The following is a 24,059-nucleotide window of genomic DNA, read 5'->3' as shown; positions in this document are numbered from 1 at the left end:
TTGAAGATGAATGTAAAAATATATAGGAATACAGTGTTGCTTTAAAAGTTGCCAAATCATAATAATTATGTGTCAAGACTGTCATCAGAAATTATTTCCCCTATTAAGGGTGAGTGAAGAGACTAACCGTTTAATGCAGGCCCTTTTGAGAAGGCATCATTATCAGAAGAAAACCGGTAGAAAAGGCCTGAGAGGGGAATGAATCCAGTCCAGCCTGAAAAAAACTCTGCTCCAGGTTTGAAAAATCACCCCATCCTCCTGGGTAAGTGAGATGCTAAGAAGCACAACTGCTTTTTGAATCTAAGTCTGCAAAGAAGCTGTAAGAGGGGTGGGACGGAGATGGCACCCAGGATCTCTGAGGCACCTGCTCCTTTCTGAGTCAGACAAGGGTCAGGAGCTGAACTGGGACCAGAACACCAGCAAGGCATCAGAGAATGTTCTCTAAATAAGACCATGGCGCTTAAGAAAGCTACCTACCTTCTCATCTTCTACCTCAGTTTCTTACTGTTCATCTACATAAAGAGTAAGCTATTACTATTCCCATTTGTTTAACTTTTTCCACTTTTTCTGACTTCTTTCTGGCTTATTATTTTTCTTGCAAATAGTTCATAGTGTTGTGTTGTTCTACAAAATACAATGCAAAAAAGAAGTATTTATTTCTTACTGGTGTCAGCAAGTGTCCTGTTTTAAATAAATCAGTGATATCAGTCAATGTGAACAATTTTGTGATTCCCAGTACTTAGGTACAGAAAATATTTTTTCTAACCCTTTCAGCTATGAGGAGAATTAAATGGTCACATAGAAAACAAGATATTTTATTGTGTTTACACATTTACAAAATAAATTGGTAGTTTATAATTGATATAACTTATGAATAACTTTTTTTAAAGGATATTGCATTTTATTTCCACATTCTGTGTATCTCACTTTGAAAGAACTCTGTATTACAACATTTGCTCTCATACTCAAAGGGATGGTTTCAATGTTTCCCAGAGGATAATGGTTCAAAATGTCTCTTTGCCAGAGAAATGGGCATCGGTTTAATAAGTGAAGATATTATTTTCCAAAAACTTCAAATAGAAACAAGAGCAATGTTTCTGGGATAATCTCGTCAGATGCATGACAGTATGGAAAATCAGAGGAGACCAAATGGCCTCAGCTGTGTGCTTATGAAGGGGAGTAGCTATTAAGCACGTTTAAAATGAAGGCAGGGAGAGTGTGTGCTTGTCAAAGGGCCCGTGTGATTTGTGTCTGTTGAATCTGAATATCAATAAGGAGACGCATAGAGCAGCTGCCGTTGAACAAGACGACTTGGCATTAATGCACAGTACTGTGTAATCTAGGTCACCTTCTGTGGATGCACCAGTGAGGTTGTTACTTGTACAGTTAACAGCTAAACATATATCTGAGACTGGGTGAAGACAGAAGTAGATGCTATAGCTAAGAAACTGAAGACAGGTACAGAAAAACCAAGTCAAACTTAAAACATGAAGAGTAAAATACCTAATTGTAACACAGACATACACACACATGCAGGAATGCTGTTTAGAGATGTGTTTGTTAAAGTTGTTATTTAAACAGTTACTCACCCTCCTTGAAACTTGAAGTGTGCTCCAGGCAGTAGGAAGTTGGGAAGAGATGGGTTATGTGGAGATGTGCAGGTGGGAGGTGAAATGGTAGAAAAAGAAAAGACATAAAATGAAAGATGAAGTGATATTATGGCATTTAAGTAGCAGAGAATATTGTCATTTCAAAACAATATATATTAAAATTTCTACTGCAATTTGCTATGAGGGAGGTGACTGTGTAAACTCTAAACCTTAAACAGTTTTTGGTGGTAACATCACTAAGAACAGATAATTATATACATATAATTTCCATTTTCTTTTTTTTTTGAGTGGGTAGTAGTTATTATACTGATAGATTCTAAAATAAATATTTCATAATTCCTTGATTTTCCAACATAACATTCTATTAATTTGAAAAAGTTAATCTGAAGCTTCATTTTATTCAATTTTTAAATAGTCAGATTTTTACTGTATTCATCTATTTTCTGGAAAGTTATGATGATATTGCCTTTCTACTCAGAACACTTGGTTTGGTTTTTATACATTGCTATTTTCTTAAATCTGACTTTAAAACTTTCAGCAAACTAGTTCCGGTTTTCTTATTCATGCTTATAATGTACTACTCTTAACATAGATTCTACGTTCTAAACAAGTAAATGAATTAACATCTAAATTGTAAAAATGGCTAACATTGCATTAAACATTTTATGTCTGCTATATTCCATTCAATTATCTCAGCAACACTATAGGATAAATGTGACTATAATCGTCTGCATTTTACTGAATTGAAAACCAGAACTCAAATCACTAGACCAGTTTATCTCAAACTTTGGCACTTATCAGAGAGCTGGGACATTTGTTTAAGATGCAGGCTTTCAAGTCCAGTCGCAGGTATTTAGTGTGTCTAGTGGATTCCAGGAGCCTATAATTTTAACAATCTCTCCATTTCAAATGTAGTGGTCAGAAGCTCTGAATTATACAATAAATATTATAATAATATTTATTGAATTATAGAAAAAAATACAATAAATTATGTAAGTAAATAAACTGAGAGCCCACTACCTTAAGATGCAAGGAATCATAAGAAGAATTCATTTTAAACATATTCCCATCTTCACAAAGATTATTTAAGAGAAATGTAATCCATGTGAAATTTCTGAGTGTTATTCCCATCTATACACCTAACCGCCACCTCAAGTAGAATTTATCATTAATTCCATTTTATGGTTGAAGAAACTGAGGCACATAAAGGTTTATTAAGTGATCCAGGGCCATACTACAAATGGATGTTGGAACTAGGATTTGAACCTGGAGGCCTGGCTCTGGAGTCTGGGCTCTTAACTGACACGCACTGACTTACATGAAGTGATAATGCATAAGGGCTTTAATACTCCAGTCAGATCATAAGCACACAGGAAATTTGTTAATGTCATAGTAGTTGAAATTAATAATAGCTTTTCCTTTTGAACCTTGAGTAGAGCCCAATTTTATTACATTTAAGCTTTCTTTCCTTTCATTAAAAAAATAAAAATATTTTCACTTTGTAACTCTACAGGAAAATACAAGATCTGAAATTCTCAAAAAAAAAAAAAAAAAAAGAAAAAGAAAGATATATTTCCTTAAATTCAAGAGAAGTCACCTCTAGCTTCAGAGTATTTTTTTTTTAAGTTGTGGCTTGTTCTTCTATCAGGTGGATGGTGTTTATGTGGTTTGTCCAGTGCCCTACAGATATAACGTCCTTCCAGTTAAGAACATGTGACTCAAGGAATATTACAATGAAGTTCAGAAAGTGGTATTCACTTCCTGTTCCTGAGCAGGCAGACATTCCTCTTTCTTGGAGTTGTAACAAATTTGCTCCTGTACCCTCCTGATTGTTCTTAATACCTGTAGAACAGTTTTGCAAAATTGGTTCTAATGCTTGGAATCAGTTGAATTTTAATAATTAAAGTGGAACTATTATTTTTTCTTTTGATATGTTAAGATAGGCTTTTATTAGTGTGAGACTCTCCTCCCACCCATTACTTTGAGACTGTTTTAAACAATGAGAGCACTTCATAATCAACTCTGTTTGGGACCTTGATATGAATCTGTTGTGACAGGTTTTAAAAAAAACTACCATATTAAAGCAACCATGAATTAGAAGAGCGATTTATATCTTTCATTAGTTTATTATAGCTTGGGGGATAAATTGAATGTTTTCAATGTAATTACCACATCTAGACTAATTTAAAAGTAATTATTTTTATTTATATTCAAAGCATTATCATGGAAGGTAAATGAAATGTTTGACAAAACTATTATTAGAGTTACTTGAATAACTTCAAAAAATTTGGATAATCAAAACCCATCAGAAATTACTAAGTAACTGAATTTGAATAGAGTTATCTTAAGTAACAATTCCCTTTATCATCTACCTAAAACTAAAAAACAGGATCTTTAAAGATAAACTATGGCTGATTTATTCAATCTTAATGCTATTATCCAGAAATAATTGAATTTTCTCAATAGCTCAGAGAAGGTAGATGTTATTTATCAGGGAGTAATAGGAAAATTTAAAACTTTGATATTCACTATGCAAGTTAATATTCATACTGTGACATGTTATAAAGTGCCTAACATAATTATTAGTGCTAGAAAAATGTATCTTTGCTTCTTCATAAGTAAAAATAATTATCAGCTTACAGTAATAATCTACTTCATGTTTCCTACATCATACAGCAGGAATTAATTTTAGTTTCTCTTTTTATATACTTATCTTAGGCAAACCAGATTTTTCTGGAGACTTGCATACTTCTTTCATCTTTAGTGATTTTCAAAAATCACCATAAATTCATGGTCATATTATAGCAATTTGTGAAATTTAAGAGAAGTTGGAGCTTCGAGTTCTATTTTAAATTTCATTGCTCATTTGTTAGGAACACCCTGAGAAACTCACTTCTATCCTTTCAACAAATGAAATGAGAAGATTGCTTTTCCCCTTTTACATCATTCTCTATCCGCACCAAGTATTCACTATTTATACTTACATTGCACTTTGAAGTTTTCTGTGGTATGTATCAAAATTCAAAAACGTTGTTTTTGTATTAATTTATATATGTTTACCTATTAGCATAGGACATGGCTGGAGGAACCCTGAGTGTCTTGCTAATGGATGTAAACCAAGTGACACAAGGAATAGTGATTTAATAAATCAATTGATGAAATTTTTATAGCACTTGTTATAAGAATCTTCCATCCTAGCTACATTTTAAATTATTTTAACTTTTATATCATTTACCTTTTTTACAGTATCCTGGATTTTAGCATAATGCTAGAGTTACATAAAAGTTAAGAGGATAGTAGGGAGGATCCCATACTCCCCTACTATTGACATCTTACATTAGCATGGTAGATTTGTTACAAGCAACCAACCAATATTAAACATTATTATTAACTAAAATTCATAGTTTGCTCATACTTCCTGAATGCTATTTCCCTGCTCCAGTGCCCCATTCAGAAAGCCACATTGCTCTTGGTTGTCATATGTAACAGGCTCCTCTCGACTGTGACAGTGTCTCAGGTTTTCTTTGACTTTGATGATTTGGCAGTTTTAGGGTATATTGCTCAGGTATTTTATAGTTTCCCCCATTAGTTAAGTTAATGTCATGTTATTTCATGGGAATGAAGTTATGGACTACTATGTGACCACTATCACAGTGTCATTGTTATCATATCAGTGATGCATATAATCAATGTGATATGTGCCTTACCGATGTGACCTTAACCACCTTGGGGGTAGTGTTTATCAGGTTTCTCTACTGTAAAAAAAAAAAAAAAAAAATTTGTTTTTTCCCCTTTCCATTCCATACCATGCTCTTAGGAAGGAAGTCACTTTGTGTAACTCACACCTAAGAAGTGGGGAGTTATCCTCCCCCTCATGGATGGCAGAGTACCTACCTAAATTATTTGGAATTCTTTGCATGAAGGATTTAACACTTCCCCATTTATTAATTTATACAAGGGTTTATTTATATCAGTAAAGGCTTATTGATATTTATTTTATACTCTAGGTTGTAATCCAATGCTAACTAATTTTTGTTATTTAAATTTTCCAGCTTTTGTTGTTGGGAGTTTTGTCTTTTTCATTGGTTCTTATTCTCTTCTGACATCCGTGTGGGGTGCATTTAGCACTGGCTCTATGAGACATTCCAGGATCATCTTTTATACTTCTTGCATCATTCCTAGCATAAGCCACCATTAATACAAGGAGCCTTGGTTCCCATAATTGCAGAATGCTAATGGAAGCAAGATCTGTGAGGTATGCTTGTTGCTACTCAGGTATCACTTATTTTTGGATCATGTCAGCTGACAAAGCATAGAAATACATGTGTGTATACTAACCTGTGTACATTTATATAAATATGTCTATGTAAATCTGTACCTGTATTAAGCAAAACCTAAGTTCATACTGACACTTCTACTCCATTACTATATGGGGCATTCATACCTTCTCCCCTTGCTAATCTGTAAATTCCCATGCAAGCTGTGAGAAACCTGGTTCCACCACCTGCCATTCCTTTACTTGTTTGCAATCAGTATATACATATAGCAATATCGAATCCTTAACCCATACTCCTTTGCAAGACTACTGCATCAATTAGTGTACACCACTTATTCCCATTTCCTTTTGTCTTTAGTTTTACAGACTCCAAACCTACTTAGATCAACACCATTTTCATCAACCCCTTCTGTGATTTTTTTCATACATTGGTAATACAGTTAGACTATTGTGTCAAAGCCTGTGTTCCTTCCTGGAAATTCCTTGACTTCCTAAATGATTTCCTGAATTTGTATAAAATAAGGCTCACTCTTTGTGCTGTAAATTTCTATAGACCTTAACAAATGACCCATCATAACATTATGAAGCATAATTTTACTACTCTAAAAGAATTTTTACTATGTGTTTTATCTACTTGTCTCTCTTTCCCTGTTCCCAACCCATTGGCAGTCACTATGTCTTCATAGCTTTTCTTTTACAGATGTCATTTTGGAATCATACACTATGTAGCCTTTTTAGACTAACCTCTTTCAGATAGCACTGTTTATTGAAGTTTCCTCCACGTCTGTTTCTGACTGGATAGCTCATTTATTTTTTAAACCACTGAATAACATTCCATTGTGAAGAGGCATCACACTTTGTTTATCCATTCACTGACTGAGAAACATCTTGGTTGCTTCCAGTTTTGGGGTAGAGTCCAAGGGCTGCTGTAACAAAATGTCACAAACTGAGTGACCTAAAACTGAAATTTTTCCTCTCATAGTTCTGCAGACCAGAAGTCTGAAATCATAGTACTAGTAGGGCCTTGTTCCCTCTGAGTCTCTAGTTGGACCCTAACTTGCCTCCTGTAATCTCTGGCAGTGACCTTCAGTCCTTGGTCTCTGTGGCTTGCAGCTCATCGCACCAGTCTCTGTCTCTGTCGCTATTTGGTGTTCTCTCTCTGTCTGTCTCTTCCCCTCTTTTTATTAGGAGACCATTCTGTTAGATTAGGGTCCACTCTAATGATTTCATCCTAACCTGGTTATATCTACAAAGACCCTATTTACAAATAAAGATCACATTCACAGGTCTGTAACCCCCTTCTTTATACTGTCCCAACCTTGTGTAACTTTCTACTTTTCATTAATTGTGCAGAAATATTTTTTACACAAATTTGCCCTATGAAATTCATTTAGAGTCTGACTCATATAGAGTGTCACTAGAATTGTGTATTAATGTATTTTCATGGGACAAACAGTTTAACTCAATTCCCTTAATAAGTGTTCAATACTTTAGCCTGCTTTTTCTCCCAATTTGTAGATCATTACTTGGGGAACTAGATCATCATATCTCTCATTAAATATTCAAAACACTGACTATAAATCATATTATGTGTCATGCTTATCAATATAACGTCATCTTTTTTTCTTTTATATTTTTGCCGTGTCAGTGAAGAAGGTGGTACTCAGGCATTTAGTAGTAGATCCTATGTTACTACTACCAGTGCCTTTTACAATCTAAGGTTTCCTTCCTTTAACAAAAAGTAGTGACTCCTCTAAAGTTTCACAGCAATGTGTTAAGTAAATTGTCTTGTATTTCCTAGTTTTCTGTTCTCAGAAAATTTCCATTAAAAGAAAACTCAAGGCAGGTACTTAATTTAACAAAAGTATAGGGTACAACATGGAAAAAACCTAGAGGTAGGAATGGGCTCGGCTGTTTAGGGCCGAGTGGTTTGACTGGAGTAGAAATTTTACTGGTTCTAGAGGCAAACTGAGACCAGGTTCATTGTCTTTAGCCTTGAGGAAGTATAATTAATTAATCAAAACTTAATGCTATTCCATCATTTCTTCATCTGCTGACTTATTCAACAAGTATTTATTGAGCTCTAAGTTTACTTGTCTGACATTGTCCTAGGTTCTGAAAAGTATTGAACAAAATCTCAATCTCTGATATAGTAAAATTCACATTTTAGTGGGTTTAGACAGTATCCAAGTAAATAAGTAAAATATGTAATTATGAGTCAGTGATAGGTGTTATGGAGAAAAGCAAAAGATGAGACACAGAACTTGTAAGCCATTAGAATATCTCAGTGAATAATATTTGGCAGCTACAATAATAAGAGCAAAGGTCCTAAGGCAGGAGTGTGTCTACAGTGTATGAAATACCACAAGGTATCCAACAAAACTACAATGGTTTGAGAGAAACAGACCCAGTACGGAGGTGTGTTTTTACTATCAGTTTCTATAATACTTGCTATAATCTTACACAGTGGCTACTATAAAGCCCATTAAGACACCTGAGGCAATAGACAGCTTAAGGGATAGACTCAAAACCTAGCTATAAAGTGATGTAACTGAGACTTAAACATAGGTTGGCCAGGTTCTAAGCCTCACATCAGCTCTCAAAAGCCAAATGATAAACTTGGAAATTTTGCAAACTGGTTATTGAAGCATTATCAGTTTCAAATTAGCCATGGTGGAAGTGATCACAAACACTACAAATTAGGATTTTGAGGAAGTTTTGTAGGAAGAAAAAAAGTGAAATCCTAGGCAACTGAGTATCTATTCCACCTTTGTACTTCTCCAAATTAAAAATGTCGACCATTGTAACTGATATCCCCCTCTTACAACTAAAGTATGCAGAGGCAAGGATTGCCGATATGTAACCTGGATTAACCTTGTTGTATAATCTTTTTGGTTCTCCACATTATTGTCCTGATAATTCCCAGATGGGTGAGTCTTTTCTCTAAATCCAAAATTCTTTGAAACTTTTAAATAAGTATACTTTAGGGAAATTAGTGAGAACACAGGGCTAATGAGGCTGTTTATAGTTTAATCTCAGCACAGTGCAGTTTGCTTTGCCCAGAGACCAGCTCTATACAAGTAATCATGTCTGGTCAGATGGTCTCATATTGGCAGCTTTCAAAGACAGAAAATGAAATTAGCTCTTAGCAAATCAAGCATTGCCACTGCAAAAATGAACTGAGTTAGTATCAATAACATTTTCATACAAGTGATGCATTAGTATGATTTCATGTATGTTCAAATAATTTTAGTTACTGTTTTCCATTCCTTTAATGTAGTTGAAAACAAATATTTATGTTTAACATCAATTTTTTAATAAGGAGGATCGGTAAATTCAGATTTTGACTCTGGTCCACCCTTGGTTAGTTGGGCATCCATAAATGGATCCTTTTAATTCTCAAGGTCTCTAGGTCACTCATAAAATGAAGGGGTTAGATTATATAGTTACAAAGTTTCTTTCAAGGTCTACATTTTATGATTTCATGATTATTCTAAGCAGTTGAATTATAGACACTGATGAACAAGAGTTTTTTTTTTTTTTTTTAGTGACCTCACTCTGCATGAGCAGAGTTTCAGTACAACACTAAGTTTCAGTACAACAAGCAAGTGCAACTTCTTGTGTTAAAACAAGATTCATGTCTTCTTTCTATCACATACTGGGTACAGGTTGGCTACAATGCTACCTTATTTGTCATCGTCATTTATAGATTGTGTCCTTCTCTCCCAAATTCATATGTTGAGATCCTAATTCCCAGCATAATGGTATTATGAGGTGGAAACTTTGTAGGTGATTAGGTCTTGAGTGCAAATTCCTCGTGAATGGGATTAATAGGCTTATAAAAGGGACCTCCAAGAGATTCCTTGCCCTTTCCACCATGTGAGGACACAGCACTGGCAGGAAGTGGGTCTTCTTCAGGCATCAAATACAAATTCTGTCTCCACTTTGATTTAGGAATTCCCAACCTCCAAAACTGTGAGAAAGAAATTTCTCTTTTTTAAAAGCCTCTCAGTCTGTGGTAGTTTGCTTTGGCAGCTGGAACAGACTAAGACATTCATTGTGGGATGGAAGCTGAAGGGGCAGTCACGTGTTGGAGAATGCTGTTTTCATGGCAGAAGGAAAGAGTAATGACAGAACAATTCAATGGCCCTGAAGTCTTCAGCTCAGCTGTGGTGTGTGTCACTTTGCCTTACACTTCATTAACCAAAACAGGTCACATGGTTAAGCTGATGTCACTGGACCAGGGATGAACTAAGGTAGGAAATATTCAGAACAAATAATATTGTCTATTCCTTTTATTTCCAACTTTTAGGGGTCAGTTTCTAAACAAGTTCATTTAAATAAGCATTAAAGATGTATATTAGAGCTGGGTGCAGTGGCACATGCCTGTAATTCCAGTGACTCAGGAGACTGAGGCAGGAGGATCACAAGTTTGAGAAATAAAGGTATTAAAGATTATCATGTATTTCATCACCAGCTGCATGTGCTACAGGTGTGCTTTCAAATATCAACATTCTGTTTACCCTCAAAGGAAATTTTTGGTTGTTCAAAGACCCAAAAACTTTGGAGATAAACTGGCTTTTCAAAATCCAGATAGAATGACAAACATATGCTCCCAAGCACATTTCTCTGAGGCACTTTTTACTCTAGTAGATAATCACTCAAACTGAAATGGCTTTGGTTACAGATTGTTACAAAAAACATGTTTCATTAATTCTTTGAGTCAGCTGCAGTCCCTACCATTGGTTTATCTACTTTTCAAATGTAAGGTTATAGTATGGCCTTTCTATGGGAGATGTTTCATGGTTAATTGTTCAAAAGTGGTGTATTTATTTATAAAGACTACTTTGTCTCATTTTTAATATGTTTTTGCTGTTTATGACATATCTATCTATATCTATATATCTAATATTTTATAAAGTACAGTCAGTGAAATTGTGTCTACAGCAATGATTTGCATAATTTGATATATAACAAACACATGGCAGGTAATTTAAATGACGGATTTCTAGGCTCCAACTCTAGGTTATCATTTAATTGCTCTTGGGTGGGACCTGGGAATCAAGTTCATGCAAGCATGATCTTAGATCTAGGGCTATTCTGAAATTCATGCTGTTCCAACAGCTCATCTGCTACCTTCAGTAACTGAGCAAGTAACTTGTTAAAAAAAAGGTCTCATGATTCTGATGAATATCATTTACAGAACAGATTTTTTTTGTGTGTTTTTTAGTTGTAGGTGGACACAATACCTTTATTTTTTTTATGTGGTGCTGAGGATTGAACCCAGGGCCTCAGGCATGCTAGGTGAGTGCTTTACCACTGAGCTGCAACCCCAGCCCTATAGAACAGGTCTTAAGCAATATTAATTCATAGCGGAAGAGTTGAAGGAGTATCAATTCTCAAAGCATGGCAATGAAGGGAAGAATAGGGGGAGCAGAGGGGAATAACTGGGGTGAGCATAGTGCATTTGGGACCTACTTATAGAAAAATGAAATAGAGGGAGTTAATGTGAGATGAGGAGGTAAGTGCAGCATTCATATAAGAAAGACTTTAAATGCTCTAATGAGTTATCTAATAGTAATCTTCTAGTCAGTTTCTTTAAAGCTTTTCATATCATGACCATGAAAGGATAATAAATGTACACCATATTTGCTCATGTAGTCAGTACTACTGACAACCAAAGGTGACCATTTGGTTACTCTGACATGCTTTAATTTGTTCTCTGTATGTATGTATATTGGGAAATGCCACTACAGATAAGGGAAAGTTGCAGATGGACCTTTAAATAGGAACATTGACATGCTCAGATTTGGCCACACTGACAATGGATTAAAGAGGGGCAAGATTGTTGGTAGAGAGACCTAGTATGAAATAATGGGAACCTCAAACAATGTATTGACAGTGAGGAGGAAGACATAGGGGTGAACTATGAGTGGAAATCAACTTAGTGTTTGAGGAGAAATGAGTGAAAAGAAAAGGGAATATAGTGAAGGATAATTTTCAGGTTTTTAGTTTACGCATCTTAAACAATGGTATGGCATTATTTAAAATAATGCAAAAAAGGTAGGATGAATCCTTACAAATTGAAACAGTATTTTGAAATATCAGTAGGACATTCAGGTAAAGATGTCCAGCAGACAGTTGGAGATACCTCTCTAGAGTTCAAAGAAGAAACCCAATTAGGAGATAGAGAATTGAGTCCTCACTTTTATGGAAACTTTCACTGAGCCCATCCTTTGCAGTATTTTTAGGACTGGAACAGGGTACATGAAAAATCTAGAGAAGTGTTATAACATAATCTTACAATAATATGATAGATCAAAAGGTTTAAATATGAATGTTAATACCCATTGAGCTCCAGGACAAATAGTTGAAAATGAGTGCAAAGATTACCAAAGACAGCTATAACATTATGTGTAATAGTGAAAAAATAGAAATAATCTTAATGATATCAATTACATTTGCATATGGTATGGTTTGGACAATTGTCCTTCAAGGGTCCATATGTTAATGACTTGTTCTCCAGCCTTTGGTGCTATTGGGAAGTGTTGGAAACTTTAAAAGGGAAACAAATTGGTGAAATTTAGGTCACTGGGGGCATTTCTTTGAAGGGGATCCTGTCTGTTTGCTTCTTGGCTTCCATGAGGTGAATAGGCCTCTTCCACCACACACTTCCTGCCATGATGTACAGTTCTGCCACAGGCCCAAAGCAACAGGGCAAAGCAACTATGGATTGAATTCTCTGAAACCATGAGCCAAAATAAACCAAGTTGATTTATTACAGATATTTTTTGTTATAGCAGAAAACTGGCAAACAGCATGTTTATATTAAGAAAACATGTCTGAAACAAATTGTATTGCTTTATGTTTCAATACCTAAAGTTGCTTTTAAAGAAATAAACAGCTCCAGTAATCAAAAGCAAATTGAGGCAATTAAAATGTTTCGTTATGTCTTTTAAGACATAAACACACAAAATCCAGAATGTAATTCAGTGAAAAAGGTTTAAAAACGCTCTTTCTCCATTTTTATTTCTCAGTATCTTTGTTTTCTGAAGTCCAGACTCTCAGTCTCTCTACAGATACTGTCTCATGAAGTCCTCATAAGTTCTTCTTTTTCTCCCTCTTAGAAATAAATTTCTACTTTTTCTTATATAACTCCCATGTCCTAGATTCTCAAATTCTCTTTCTTTCCTTTCCATTAGCTTGATTCTGTGTAATAACAGACCAGGAACAAAGCTTTCAAAAATAAAATTGTTCATATAGGTTAGAAGAGGAATAGGGAAGATGATCCAACAAAATCAGAAGTATTCTAGTGGGCAAAGGAGGAAATAAGATCAACATGTGTCCCCCAAATAGCTAAGTGCAGAAATAAATGACACTGGAATGTTGTTATGGAATTTGTGGTATAGAGAAAAGTGTATGGACAATGAAAGAAAAATTCTGGAGAGAATATCCTAGAAATTTAGTCATCATTGTTGAATCAGATAAGATATTACAATGTTTTTATAAGTATTGCTATAGGTTTTATATTTTTGAAAAGTAGGCAAGATATCTTTAATAATCATAGCTTAAAATATTTCTATTGAAATAAATTTGTTATAAAATAATTTAGATGTTCTAGCAACATTTTAAGTCATAGAGCTTCTTCTAAAAGAAGCATACACATATGTATACATATTTATATCAACAAAAATATTAAGGAAATATTTGCTGTCATTAAGATAGAAATTTATACTTATTAGAAAGGAATTAGTTTAAAAATATGTGAGAAATGAGAATGTTTATTTCAATCTTAAGCTGTGTGGCTTTGAACCATTTTATTTAAATTTTGGAGATGTTTTCTCATCTCTAGAATGGAAATGGTGATCATTTTCAACTGCATTGTAGTGTTGTAATAAATAATATATGTGTAACAATCTGTAAGGCTTAACTTTAGATTGATAACCAAATTGAAGATTCACAATAGGGGCCAGGTGTGGTGGCACACACCTGTAGTCCCAGTGACTCTGGAGGTTGAGGAGGGAGGTTGAGAATTCAAAGCCAGCCTCAGCAATTTAGGGAGGGCCTAAGCAAATCAGTGAGACCCTGTCTCTAAATAAATTATTTTAAAAGGGCTGGGGATGTGGCTTGGTAGTTAGGCACCCCTGAGTTCAATCCCCAGTACCAAAAAAAGAAAAAAAAAAATCACAATAGTCTGCATCAAGCACCTGGTATACTTATCTTTAAGAAATTTGTGGACGAGCATCAGTGTATATATAGCAACAACCCAGTAGGTACCTCCTGATTTCCGGGCCCACCCAGCCTTGTATGTCCCAGGTATTCTGCACACTGAATGTGTGTAGACACAAGGAACAACATTGACTGGATACTTCAGCTCAGAGAAAGAATCAGCTTTGATGTTCTTTCAGCTTTTATATCAAGCCATATGTATGTAACTGATTAGTCACATCTAATCAGGCTTATATGATTAGCTCCATCTTTCCAGGGCAGCTCCATTTCACTAGTTCCCAATTATTCATTAAACAACCTTGACAATGAGTTACAAGTGCTTAATCTGGTAAATGGGACTCTAATTTATCTTGTATTGATATAGATAAATTTCTTTTTATTCAAATAATTGACTGCTGAAAATTAAGTATCAAATCTTAGGCATTCTTGAGTCTAGGGAGGAACAAAAAGAAAAAGCTGTTAGACCTTTTCCTACTTATAAAATGCTCAGAATAGTAAGCAAATAAAAATTTCAGATTTGTTTTTCTTTTCCTCATGTGGCATGTACCACAGGAGGGAGAAGACTGCTTTTTTTCTTTCTTTTTTTTTTTTTTTTTTTGGTGCTGGGGATTGAACCCAGGGTCTTGTAGCTTGCAAGGCAAGCACTCTACCAACTGAGCTATACACCCAGCCCAAGAAGACTACTCTTAAAGAACAGAGTCTTTCCCCAATAGTCATAGCAACATCTTCATTTATTGAGAACCAAATACTTGGAATTGTGTATCTGCAATCTCTCATTCTTACAATACTTCTGTATGGTTCCTCTTAACTATTTGAAAATTGTACAATTATAATCCTAGGAGTTAAGTGACAGAGGGAGAATTAAACCAAAACATCTTGTTATTTTCTCTAAACCACCTTCCAGGTCTCAAATTATCTTAGATAACTAAACATTTACTAATTATTTGAAATTTATCTCCCTAATGATAATGTAACAAGTGTTCAACTTTCTGTCTAAATTATCCTAGTTATTAAAGGACCTACACACCTGTAATGAAACACAAATTTTCAAGCATCTCTGTACAGAATATAATAACATTTTCTTGGAGTTAGTCTTTAGAAATACTGTAGGTTATTTGTATCTGAAGACCACTGAGTACCTTGGGTGACCTCCAAATGCACCCTCCAGCACTGGGATTTTATGAAGAAATCATTGGTTCTTATTTTTTTGCATTATAATTTTATAAAAGTTTTGTTTGTATCTGTAATTTAATGCAAAGCCATATGGACATCAGAAATAATGGATATTTAATTTGATTATTTGAGTCATCTTGTCTCTGGTTCCAGGGTAAAACTGTTTTGAATTCTATTAATTTTCTGCTTCATAGGGTATTAGATATTTATAAAGAAAATCTTCATAATAGAACAAAAATCTCAAAGTAAACTTAGGTTGATAGATACATTTAATGTACAATATTTTTGTGCTTTTGTGAAATTCCAAATTAATATTTGTATCATATATTCATAGATCACAAAACAGGTGAAAAGGACAAGTAAACTGAATTTGTGGAACACAGCCTATATTAAAAGTGTTAATTGGGAAATAGTATATTGTTTAGAAATCAACATCCCTCACACTGTTGAATAATAAAAAGTGTGTATCTTCCTGTGTCTTGTTTTGTACCCATAAATTTTGTGTGTGTGTGTGTGTGTGTGTGTGTGTGCACGCGCTTCTGGGGATTGAACCCAGGATCTTGTGTGTGTGAGGCAAGCACTCTACCAACTGAGCTATATCCCCAGCCCAATATACCCATAAATTTATTATTTCATTGATATTATGATTTCCATCCAGTTAGTGTTTATGTAACAATTTTGTTTGCTTATCAGAACTCCTCAACACATGGTCTCTTTCTTGATTTCACTTTTCTTCCTTCAGCATTTCTCTTACTTTTCTGTGGTTATGTCAATCAGTGAGAAATTCAGTTGAAATATCACAATGTTCTTTCATTTCTGAATGTTTTATTTTGAAGGGATCATGTCTTTTTCATTAGACCACTAATTTTTTTTTTTTTTTTTTTTTTTTTTTTTTTTTTTTTTGTGCAGAGAATTGTACTCCTCACTGTAATTGGTTCTTCTCTTGGTACTCTCTATTTCCTTTCTGTTTTCTTTATTTTTCTTTTCTTCTTCGTCTTTTTTAACCTTTCTGGTTTCTTAATACATTCTCCTTAGTATATTGTGGTATGTCTCAGTTGTGGGTTTATTTTTACTTCATTTATTTCTTTTTCTTTTTTCATCAGTGCATTGTAATTATACATAATAGTGGGATTCATTGTCTTTATTTTAAATTTTATTAATTACGTGTAAGACTTTGAGTTTCTCCAATCCAAAGTTTCATAAATCTCATGAGTTTGGGAAAAACCTGGGACATTAATCACTTTCAATACTCTCTCATTTTCACCCTTTTTGTTCTATTTCTTGGTATTATTTTTAAATGAATTTTGGAGTTTTTTTCCTATCCTTGATAACTATTCACCTTGCTAATACTTTTTTTTCTTTTCAGCTGTGTCTAATATGGTCTTTAATTTATTGGTTGAGTTTACATGTCAGTGGTGACATTTTTCTTTACAACAGGTCTATTTGCCTTTTAAATTATATGATTCCTTTTAACATAATGCCATATTTTGTGTTGCAATTTAAATTTCTTTCAAGATTGATAGCTATATCTTATATAGTTATTTATTTTATACAACAGTTATACATAGTTTTATATCACATAGATAGCTATACATCTATGGCTATTTATGTGTATTTTTTTACTTATTTGTACATATATTTTTCCAGGTATATGAAAGTCATATTTCTTAATGTATTATCTCATTACTTTTTTTTTCTTGTGATAGGGTACTGGGAGCCTTTTTCAAAAGGCATTTTAGAAATCTTTATTATATTTTATTTATTCTATGAGAACATTTTGTGACCTAAGTCAAAGGAGCTTCTCTACAAAGATTTTTTTTCATGTGCTTTTGGCAAGTGCCCAAGAACACCACTGGCTCTAAACCAGTATGTGAGTTCTCTTCCTGTGTGTTAGTGGGAGGAGGATCTCAGATCACATGCTACAACCTCTGGGTTTGGACTTTCTGTAGATCAGGCGTGAAAGGGTAGGCAGTCATTTCCTTCCTTCCTTCTTGCTCTTCCACATCCGACAGTGAGAAGGTTATTTGTTAGACTGTTTTCACTGAACCCTAGGTTTAGAATCTCCCAGCTCCTCTCCATAGTTACTATGAACCACGCTCCTGAGGTATGGGGTCCATTTTCCTCTTTTCCCCTCCCCACAAGACAGACATGGATGATGAACCTGAATAGGATGCTGAGTTTCAGCCCTTTCTTCCTCTGTGTTACCTGGTGACCTACCTTTCCTCCAGTTGCAGAATTAAATAATTTTGCTTTATTTGATTGAATATTTCTGAGTTTGTATTGGGAGAATTTAAGTTTATGCACGTTTATTCTCACTAAAACCAAGTTAATTATGCATTCATTAAAGTAAAAATATCTTTATTTGAAATGATATCCTATTATAGGAAATTATATTTCTTGTTCCTGGTTCTCTGGCAATAAATGCAAATACATGTTTAATTGTGATGGACCCCAAATTGAGAAAAATTCCTTCTTTAAAATAAATACCTTTCAAATGAGAAATTAATCCAAAATATAGTGTGGATATCAATCATCTCCATTTTCCAAATATATGGCAATCTCACAGGCTATCCCAAATTGTCAGCTTCTGTAAATTTGCATGTAATAGGTTATAAATAAATAATGATTATAAGAATTGGAATGACTTAACATCCCAAACTTTAATTAGTAATATTTAAACATCTACACAAAATAGCATTTCTTGAATGATATGGTCTTTTAAAATTCAATTTGAATAAGGAAGATAATAATGAAAATATTGAAGTGTATGAGAAGGAACATGTGTCTTTTTTAATTCTAATGAATTGAATTGAATTTTACTTTCCCCATTACTGTGGAATAAGAAACAGGGTACTTTGCAAATTTATTCTAATTTTAATTGCATTGAAGAATTTAATGTTTACACATTTTCTTAACTTTCTAACATTATTTGGTTATGCTTTTTAAATTACTGTTTGCAATTATTGACAAAAACTCACATAACTCACTCAAAATAACTTCACATTGGGCACAGTGGCACACTGCTATAATCTTAGCAACTAGGGAGGCTGAGACAAGAGGATCACAAATTTGAGGCCCAGCCTGGGTAATGCAGTGAGACCCCGTTTCAAAATAAAATGAACAGGACTGGGATTATAGCTCAATGGTTGAGTGCCTGTGACAAAAATAAAGAGTTTCAAATTATATGATAAATTTTCAAATTTCATTCACTTGGTTTCTATCTTAATCAAATCACTGAAACCTCATAACATTGGATATTAGATATATTATCTTTTATAGTAAAAATAGAATTAACAAGAGAGTTTATATTTGTATATTTCAAGAGGCCTCAGATAATTGTTTTTGGTTCCCAGACGCATGTACTGTACAAAATAGATCACATTTCTAGATAGCCTTTATTTACTCATTTAAATTTTAGATTACCTATTTATTGGCATTATGTATACATATATATTATACATAGATGTAATATAATAAACAATATTTAACAATATATAATATTTCACATTTCATTAAGTACTGCCCTTTCCTGCTAGCATTATTATCGAGGGTCTGTGAGTAGGTCAAGAGCTAAGGTTGTTTTACTTGAGTCTTTGGGAGGGAAGTCATTTTTTGTAAATGGTGTGAGTGATGTAGTCTGAATTTTACAAGACCATAGATATCTTTCAAGCAATTTCCAGGCTACAGGATTCTGAATCCTTTTTTCAGTGGTTTTTCAAACTGTCTGATGATTGCCTTCTGGTTTGCTGTCAGTCCAAGACTTGAGTTCGGGTGACACAGGGTTGCATCATCAGGGTAATGAACGTCTGAGTTGTAGATGACCCAAACTGAAAAAAATCAAAGCAAGGCACTAATTTTCCAGAGGCAGGCAAGAGCAAAGGTCAGGAGAGAGTCATTTGGGATATTCAGCACATTGAACCTGGAAAATCCTCTTGAGGCTGAGGGGTGTGCCTCGCAACAGAACAAAGATGTCTGGCAATACAGAATTTTTGGATTAAAATGTGGAGCCAGACACTCAAGGACTTTATAATATTGCTGTGCTATATGGGTCATCATGATAAATTTAGCTTGTATTTTACCGTAACAGAATGGTTCAAGTCCAAGCCTTCATATCTGTAGCACTGAAACCTTTAATAGCTGCTATATATCTGAGCAGTTTTATTTCAGTCACCCTCCTTTCTTCCCCCCACATAATTAAGATTTGTTAATGGAGATATTTGTCAGACAATACAAGATTGTGATTAGATTTTCTTTTAAGTGCGACTTATGGCTGAAGGTCTAATCTTATTTCTGCCCAAGACTTGGTATACTTCAGATGATTCTAATGATGTACTATGTCTTCATAAAGACAAAGGCCAAGCATGCTGTGACTCAGGGAAATATGTAACTGGACAGGAGCTACTTTGTCCTCTGCTCCTGGGTCTCAAAGATGGCATTCAAATGCGACTGAGGCTTTTGTTTTTTCTCCTCAGACAAAATAAAACATTAATTCATTAGTATATCTTATGGACAGAAGGGGGCTGTAAAAATATGAGCACCGGACTAGAAAATGTGAGTTATAAAACTGCCTAAACTCTAAGACACAAATTTCTTAATCTCTCCTGCACTGTTTTTTCACCTGAAAAATGGAGGGATAATGTTACTAGGTGTAGAACAAGACAGACATTTTCCTAGCAGTTAAGAACTGGGGCTCAAGAACCAGACTGCTGGAGTTGAATCCTGCCTCCTCTGCCTACCAGATGTTTGACTTCAGAAAATTACCTTTGCAAGTCTCCATTTCTTCATCAGTGAAGTAGGAATAATGGAACTTACACGACCCTGTTTTTATGAAGGTCAATTGACATAATGGTAATGGCTTAGGATAATGCCAAATAGTGCCTGGCACATGCCTATCGGTTAATTTTAATTTCTAATTAAGTTAATAAACTGCTAATTTTGTATCAGCCAGTTGAAACACTAAATTTTGTGTTTTCTTTTATCAAAAATGTCTCATTAAAGATTCTGAAATCACTTGTATCTTCAGGGAATAGAGTGATAGACTTCAAAAAATATTGAAGTGATTTAATATTCTAGTCTCATTTATATGACAGGAACTGATTTCTTCCAATAGCTGCCTCCTGCTTAATTGACTATTTTTCATTCCAAATAAGTGAGTTTGTTTCTATTAACTTGGTCACCCCAGTGTCTGGATTTTCTAATCCTGAACTTCAGTTTCGCTATGACTAAGTTGCTGAATCCTGTACTGATTCTGTACTGGAAACACCTGGGCCATTTAAAACTTGCTTGCTGTGGTCTCAATTTTGTCTTCTGTTTACACCTTGTCTGACACTCCTGATATCCAGACTGCGCTCCATCCCTTTCAAATGATTTCCTTAAATTGATTATCTGATCCTGATTGTCTCTTTCTAGACTGAAAATACACATTGTGCTATTATACAGATCTATGATGTTTTGGGAGTTTAGTCTTTAAGATCTGGTGATTTATTGAATGTGTTGGGCGAAAGAGAAAGTCAAGGAAGACACCAGTATTCTGGCAGGTTCAATTGTGTGGACAGCACTTCCATCAACTTTGTAACTGAGGTATGGGATATGGCAGGAGGAGAAATATCGGGTGGGGAGTGCAGGGGTGGAAGATGATCCGTAGAGTTCATGCATCTGCAAATTGAGTTCAATTGAGGTGTCAGATAGTTTGTTGAACTTACAAGTCTTAAGCTGAGTAAAGAAAGGTGTGCTGGAGATCAAATTTGGTAGATTTCAGCCTGTACATGGCAAGTGAAGATATGATGATTGAGGTCTGCTTCCCTGAGGAGCAGTCATTGTAAGTGACAGATCGAGTCAGCAGAATTCACAAAGGAAACTGCAGAGCTTAAAGGGGAAAAGAGACAGTCAGAAAGGAGTGGCGTTATGATAGATAATAGAATTCAGCACCAAGGATTCAAGAAATGACTCAAGGTATATTACTGGTGACCTTCTGTAGTAGGTTCCTGGAATGGTGGGGACAGAAGTCAGATGGCAGTTGGCTGGGTACTGCATAGAAACTGACTAAGAATACATGGTGAGTGTGGACAACTTTCTTTAGGTCTGACTGTGCGTGAAGAGGGGAAGACAGATCCTGCAGCTATGGGGAAATGAAGGATAGATAAGGAAGGTCAAATTTTTTGCTTCTGTTCTTTTGTTTTGTTTGGTAAGCAGTTTGATCTTATTTTATAAATTTGACCATAAATTTACTCTATAAACCTGGTAATTCTACTCCTAAGAATACTCACTAGAGGAAAAAATCTTTACTAAGTATGTGCAGAAGGAAATGTTTACCAAAATGTTCAATATGGTATTTTTTCTAATAGTGAAAATCCCCAGAAATAAAAAAACTTTGGAATTGAAAAGAAAATGAATAAACATATACATTTATGCAACAGATTATTAGAGAATATTAAAAATAATGACTATAGTTATATGCACCTACTTGCATGAGTCTCAAAAGAGTGGAACTCCATAGACTATGTAATTATATATTTATAAGTATCAAAATTAAGCAACAAATCAGGAACATAAAGGCCTCAAAAGGGTCAAAACATTCAAGATGAGGGCAAAGGTAGAAGGCAAGGATTACAATGATGTGTTAAATATCAGCTGTGTCTGAGTCTGCTGGTCTCTCTTAGAATGGCTAATTAACAGAAGGAGATGAGGAAAATTCAGAATCAAGGTTGAGGTCAGTGATAGAAGTGGAGTCCTGTCCCAGGTCAGGGTAAAAAAACAAAAGATGAATTTTCATGACGAAATGTGGAAAAATATTAACTTGGGGCACGAGAGTATCTTAAGATCAACTGACACTAAAGTCGGCTAGTGTTAGAATCCACATCAAATTAAAATCAGAACAGAACATGTTAGTGAAATTAAATACCCCTTTAGGCAATAGAAGGAAAATAAGAAAGAATGTCAACTTCTTATTAACTTATGAAACCTGGTACTGGAGATTTAACCCAGAGTTACTCTACCACTGAACTACATTCACAGCCCTTTTTTATTTATTTTTAATTTAATTTTATTTTTTGTTTTGAGACGGAATTTTGCTAAGTTACCCAGGCTGGCCTTGAATTTAAGATCCTCCTGCCTCAGGCTTCTGAATTGCTGGGATTATAGTCTTGTGCCACCATACCCAGCTAAATTTCTCACCCTTTGTGAAGCTGCACTAAGCATTTTGTATGTCATTAACTTGGTTTCCAACATTCTACTCTTCTATTGTAAGTTATTTATTAAAATGAACTCCAGACCCAAATAAATAGGCCAATTATTCCTAAGGAAGAGAAGACCTTGTGCATTTTTTTTAACCTTGAAATAAAAGAGTTATTACTACTAGCAGTAGAATGTAAAATAATGAGCACTGTAATAGTGCCATCTTCTGTCTATATACGGCTGTTGACATGACTTAAAATTATTTATCACCAAACTTCATTCTCCCCAAAACCTCTATTAAGTGGCCAGTGGGTAGTATTATCATCCTGAGGTTAAATATGATGAAATTCAAATTCTGAGAAAGTAAGGGTCTTGTCTTAGGTACACAGTAGGGCCAGAACTAAACTTTAGGTGTTTTGATTCAGCTATGCTTGGATAAATTCTAAGTCACTTTAGACTGTCCATATCTATTTTGCCTTTATCTTAATAGATAAAGTTATTTTTATTGTAACAACAAAAGAGAATCTTACATACTTGGGAAAAACACTGTTCAAATCACAATATTTAAAATTAGATCTTGTATTTTGGAAAAATAGGAAGACAGTACTCTAAAGATCTTCTGACAAATCTTGAGCATGCATTTACTAAACATAAGAAACTATGCATTGATATGCAATAGCTCTGTTGGTGGAAAAAGTGTAAGGTAATTCAAGTCAATGTGAATGCCAACTGAAACAGACCTTAAAATCCTCAAAGTACCCCTTTCAAAAATTGAACATAATGTTCCCTTTAATGATTATTGTCTGATTTTTTTAAATGTAAGTCAAGTGTGATTTGTGATATTTGCTTGCCTGATGGTCAGTCACATTTTAGAATATATTCATTTTAATTTTGAATGACATTAAAAATTGACCACATTTGAGTGGGACCATTCTGTAAGTGGTAGTGAAATATAGTAAAAAGAACACAGGTTTTAGTCCATGAAGGATAATTTTATGCCCCAGTTCTGTCATATTCTCTCTTAACCTGTATGACTTTCACATTCATCACCTATCAATTTATCTAGATGCCTCTGTGGTGATACTAGGGACTTAATTTAGCCTTCATCCTATCCTCCTTCTGTGCACCTCTTTGTAATTGCAGAATCTGGAAAGCTAAAATCCACATTTCTTAGTTTTGTTACAGGTAGGGTTTTACTCATAAATTAGCTCCCACCGGTTATAATCACTCGGTAGGCAGGAGACCATTTTCCTCATTTTGAATGTGTCCACAGGTTTGCACCATCAGGAAGATAGGAGGGTTTCAACAACTGCATTCTATTGTCCACTCTCCAGCTACCTGGGTGTCAGGAGGCAGTCCTGCAAAAGCAGTGGTAACCCTCCACATTCCAGTGCTCATCCACCTGCTTTGTGATGGCTCAGGGACCATGTCCGCCGTGCAGTGACAATTTGGCAATGCTAATCCCTGCGTCATAGCATGGCATTGTGTTTTGCACTCTATAATACTCAGAAGCAACCTCAGAGTTAGTTCTGTAGTGTTGTCATTCCTGAAAATCCTTTGAAGCCTACTCTTCCAGCCCTTCCAATGATTTCTGCATT

At 34.7% G+C, this 24,059-nt stretch overlaps 1 protein-coding gene across 1 annotated transcript in view; it reads left to right on the top strand.

The window, feature by feature from the left end:
- The first annotated feature begins 347 nt into the window (after window positions 1-347).
- Window positions 348-24,059, top strand: part of Crb1 (crumbs cell polarity complex component 1) — a 204,693-nt gene continuing 180,981 nt past the window's right edge. Inside the window, exon 1 of the mRNA XM_047520927.1 lies at window positions 348-523. Coding sequence (XP_047376883.1) covers window positions 454-523 — 70 coding nt within the window. The 5' untranslated portion in view covers window positions 348-453. The remainder of the gene's footprint in view (window positions 524-24,059) is intronic.

Source organism: Sciurus carolinensis, chromosome 12 (assembly GCF_902686445.1).
Source record: "Sciurus carolinensis chromosome 12, mSciCar1.2, whole genome shotgun sequence".
Taxonomy (NCBI): domain Eukaryota; kingdom Metazoa; phylum Chordata; class Mammalia; order Rodentia; family Sciuridae; genus Sciurus; species Sciurus carolinensis.
Note: the sequence above shows the minus strand (reverse complement) of the source record. Positions and strands in the feature narration are given on the sequence as shown.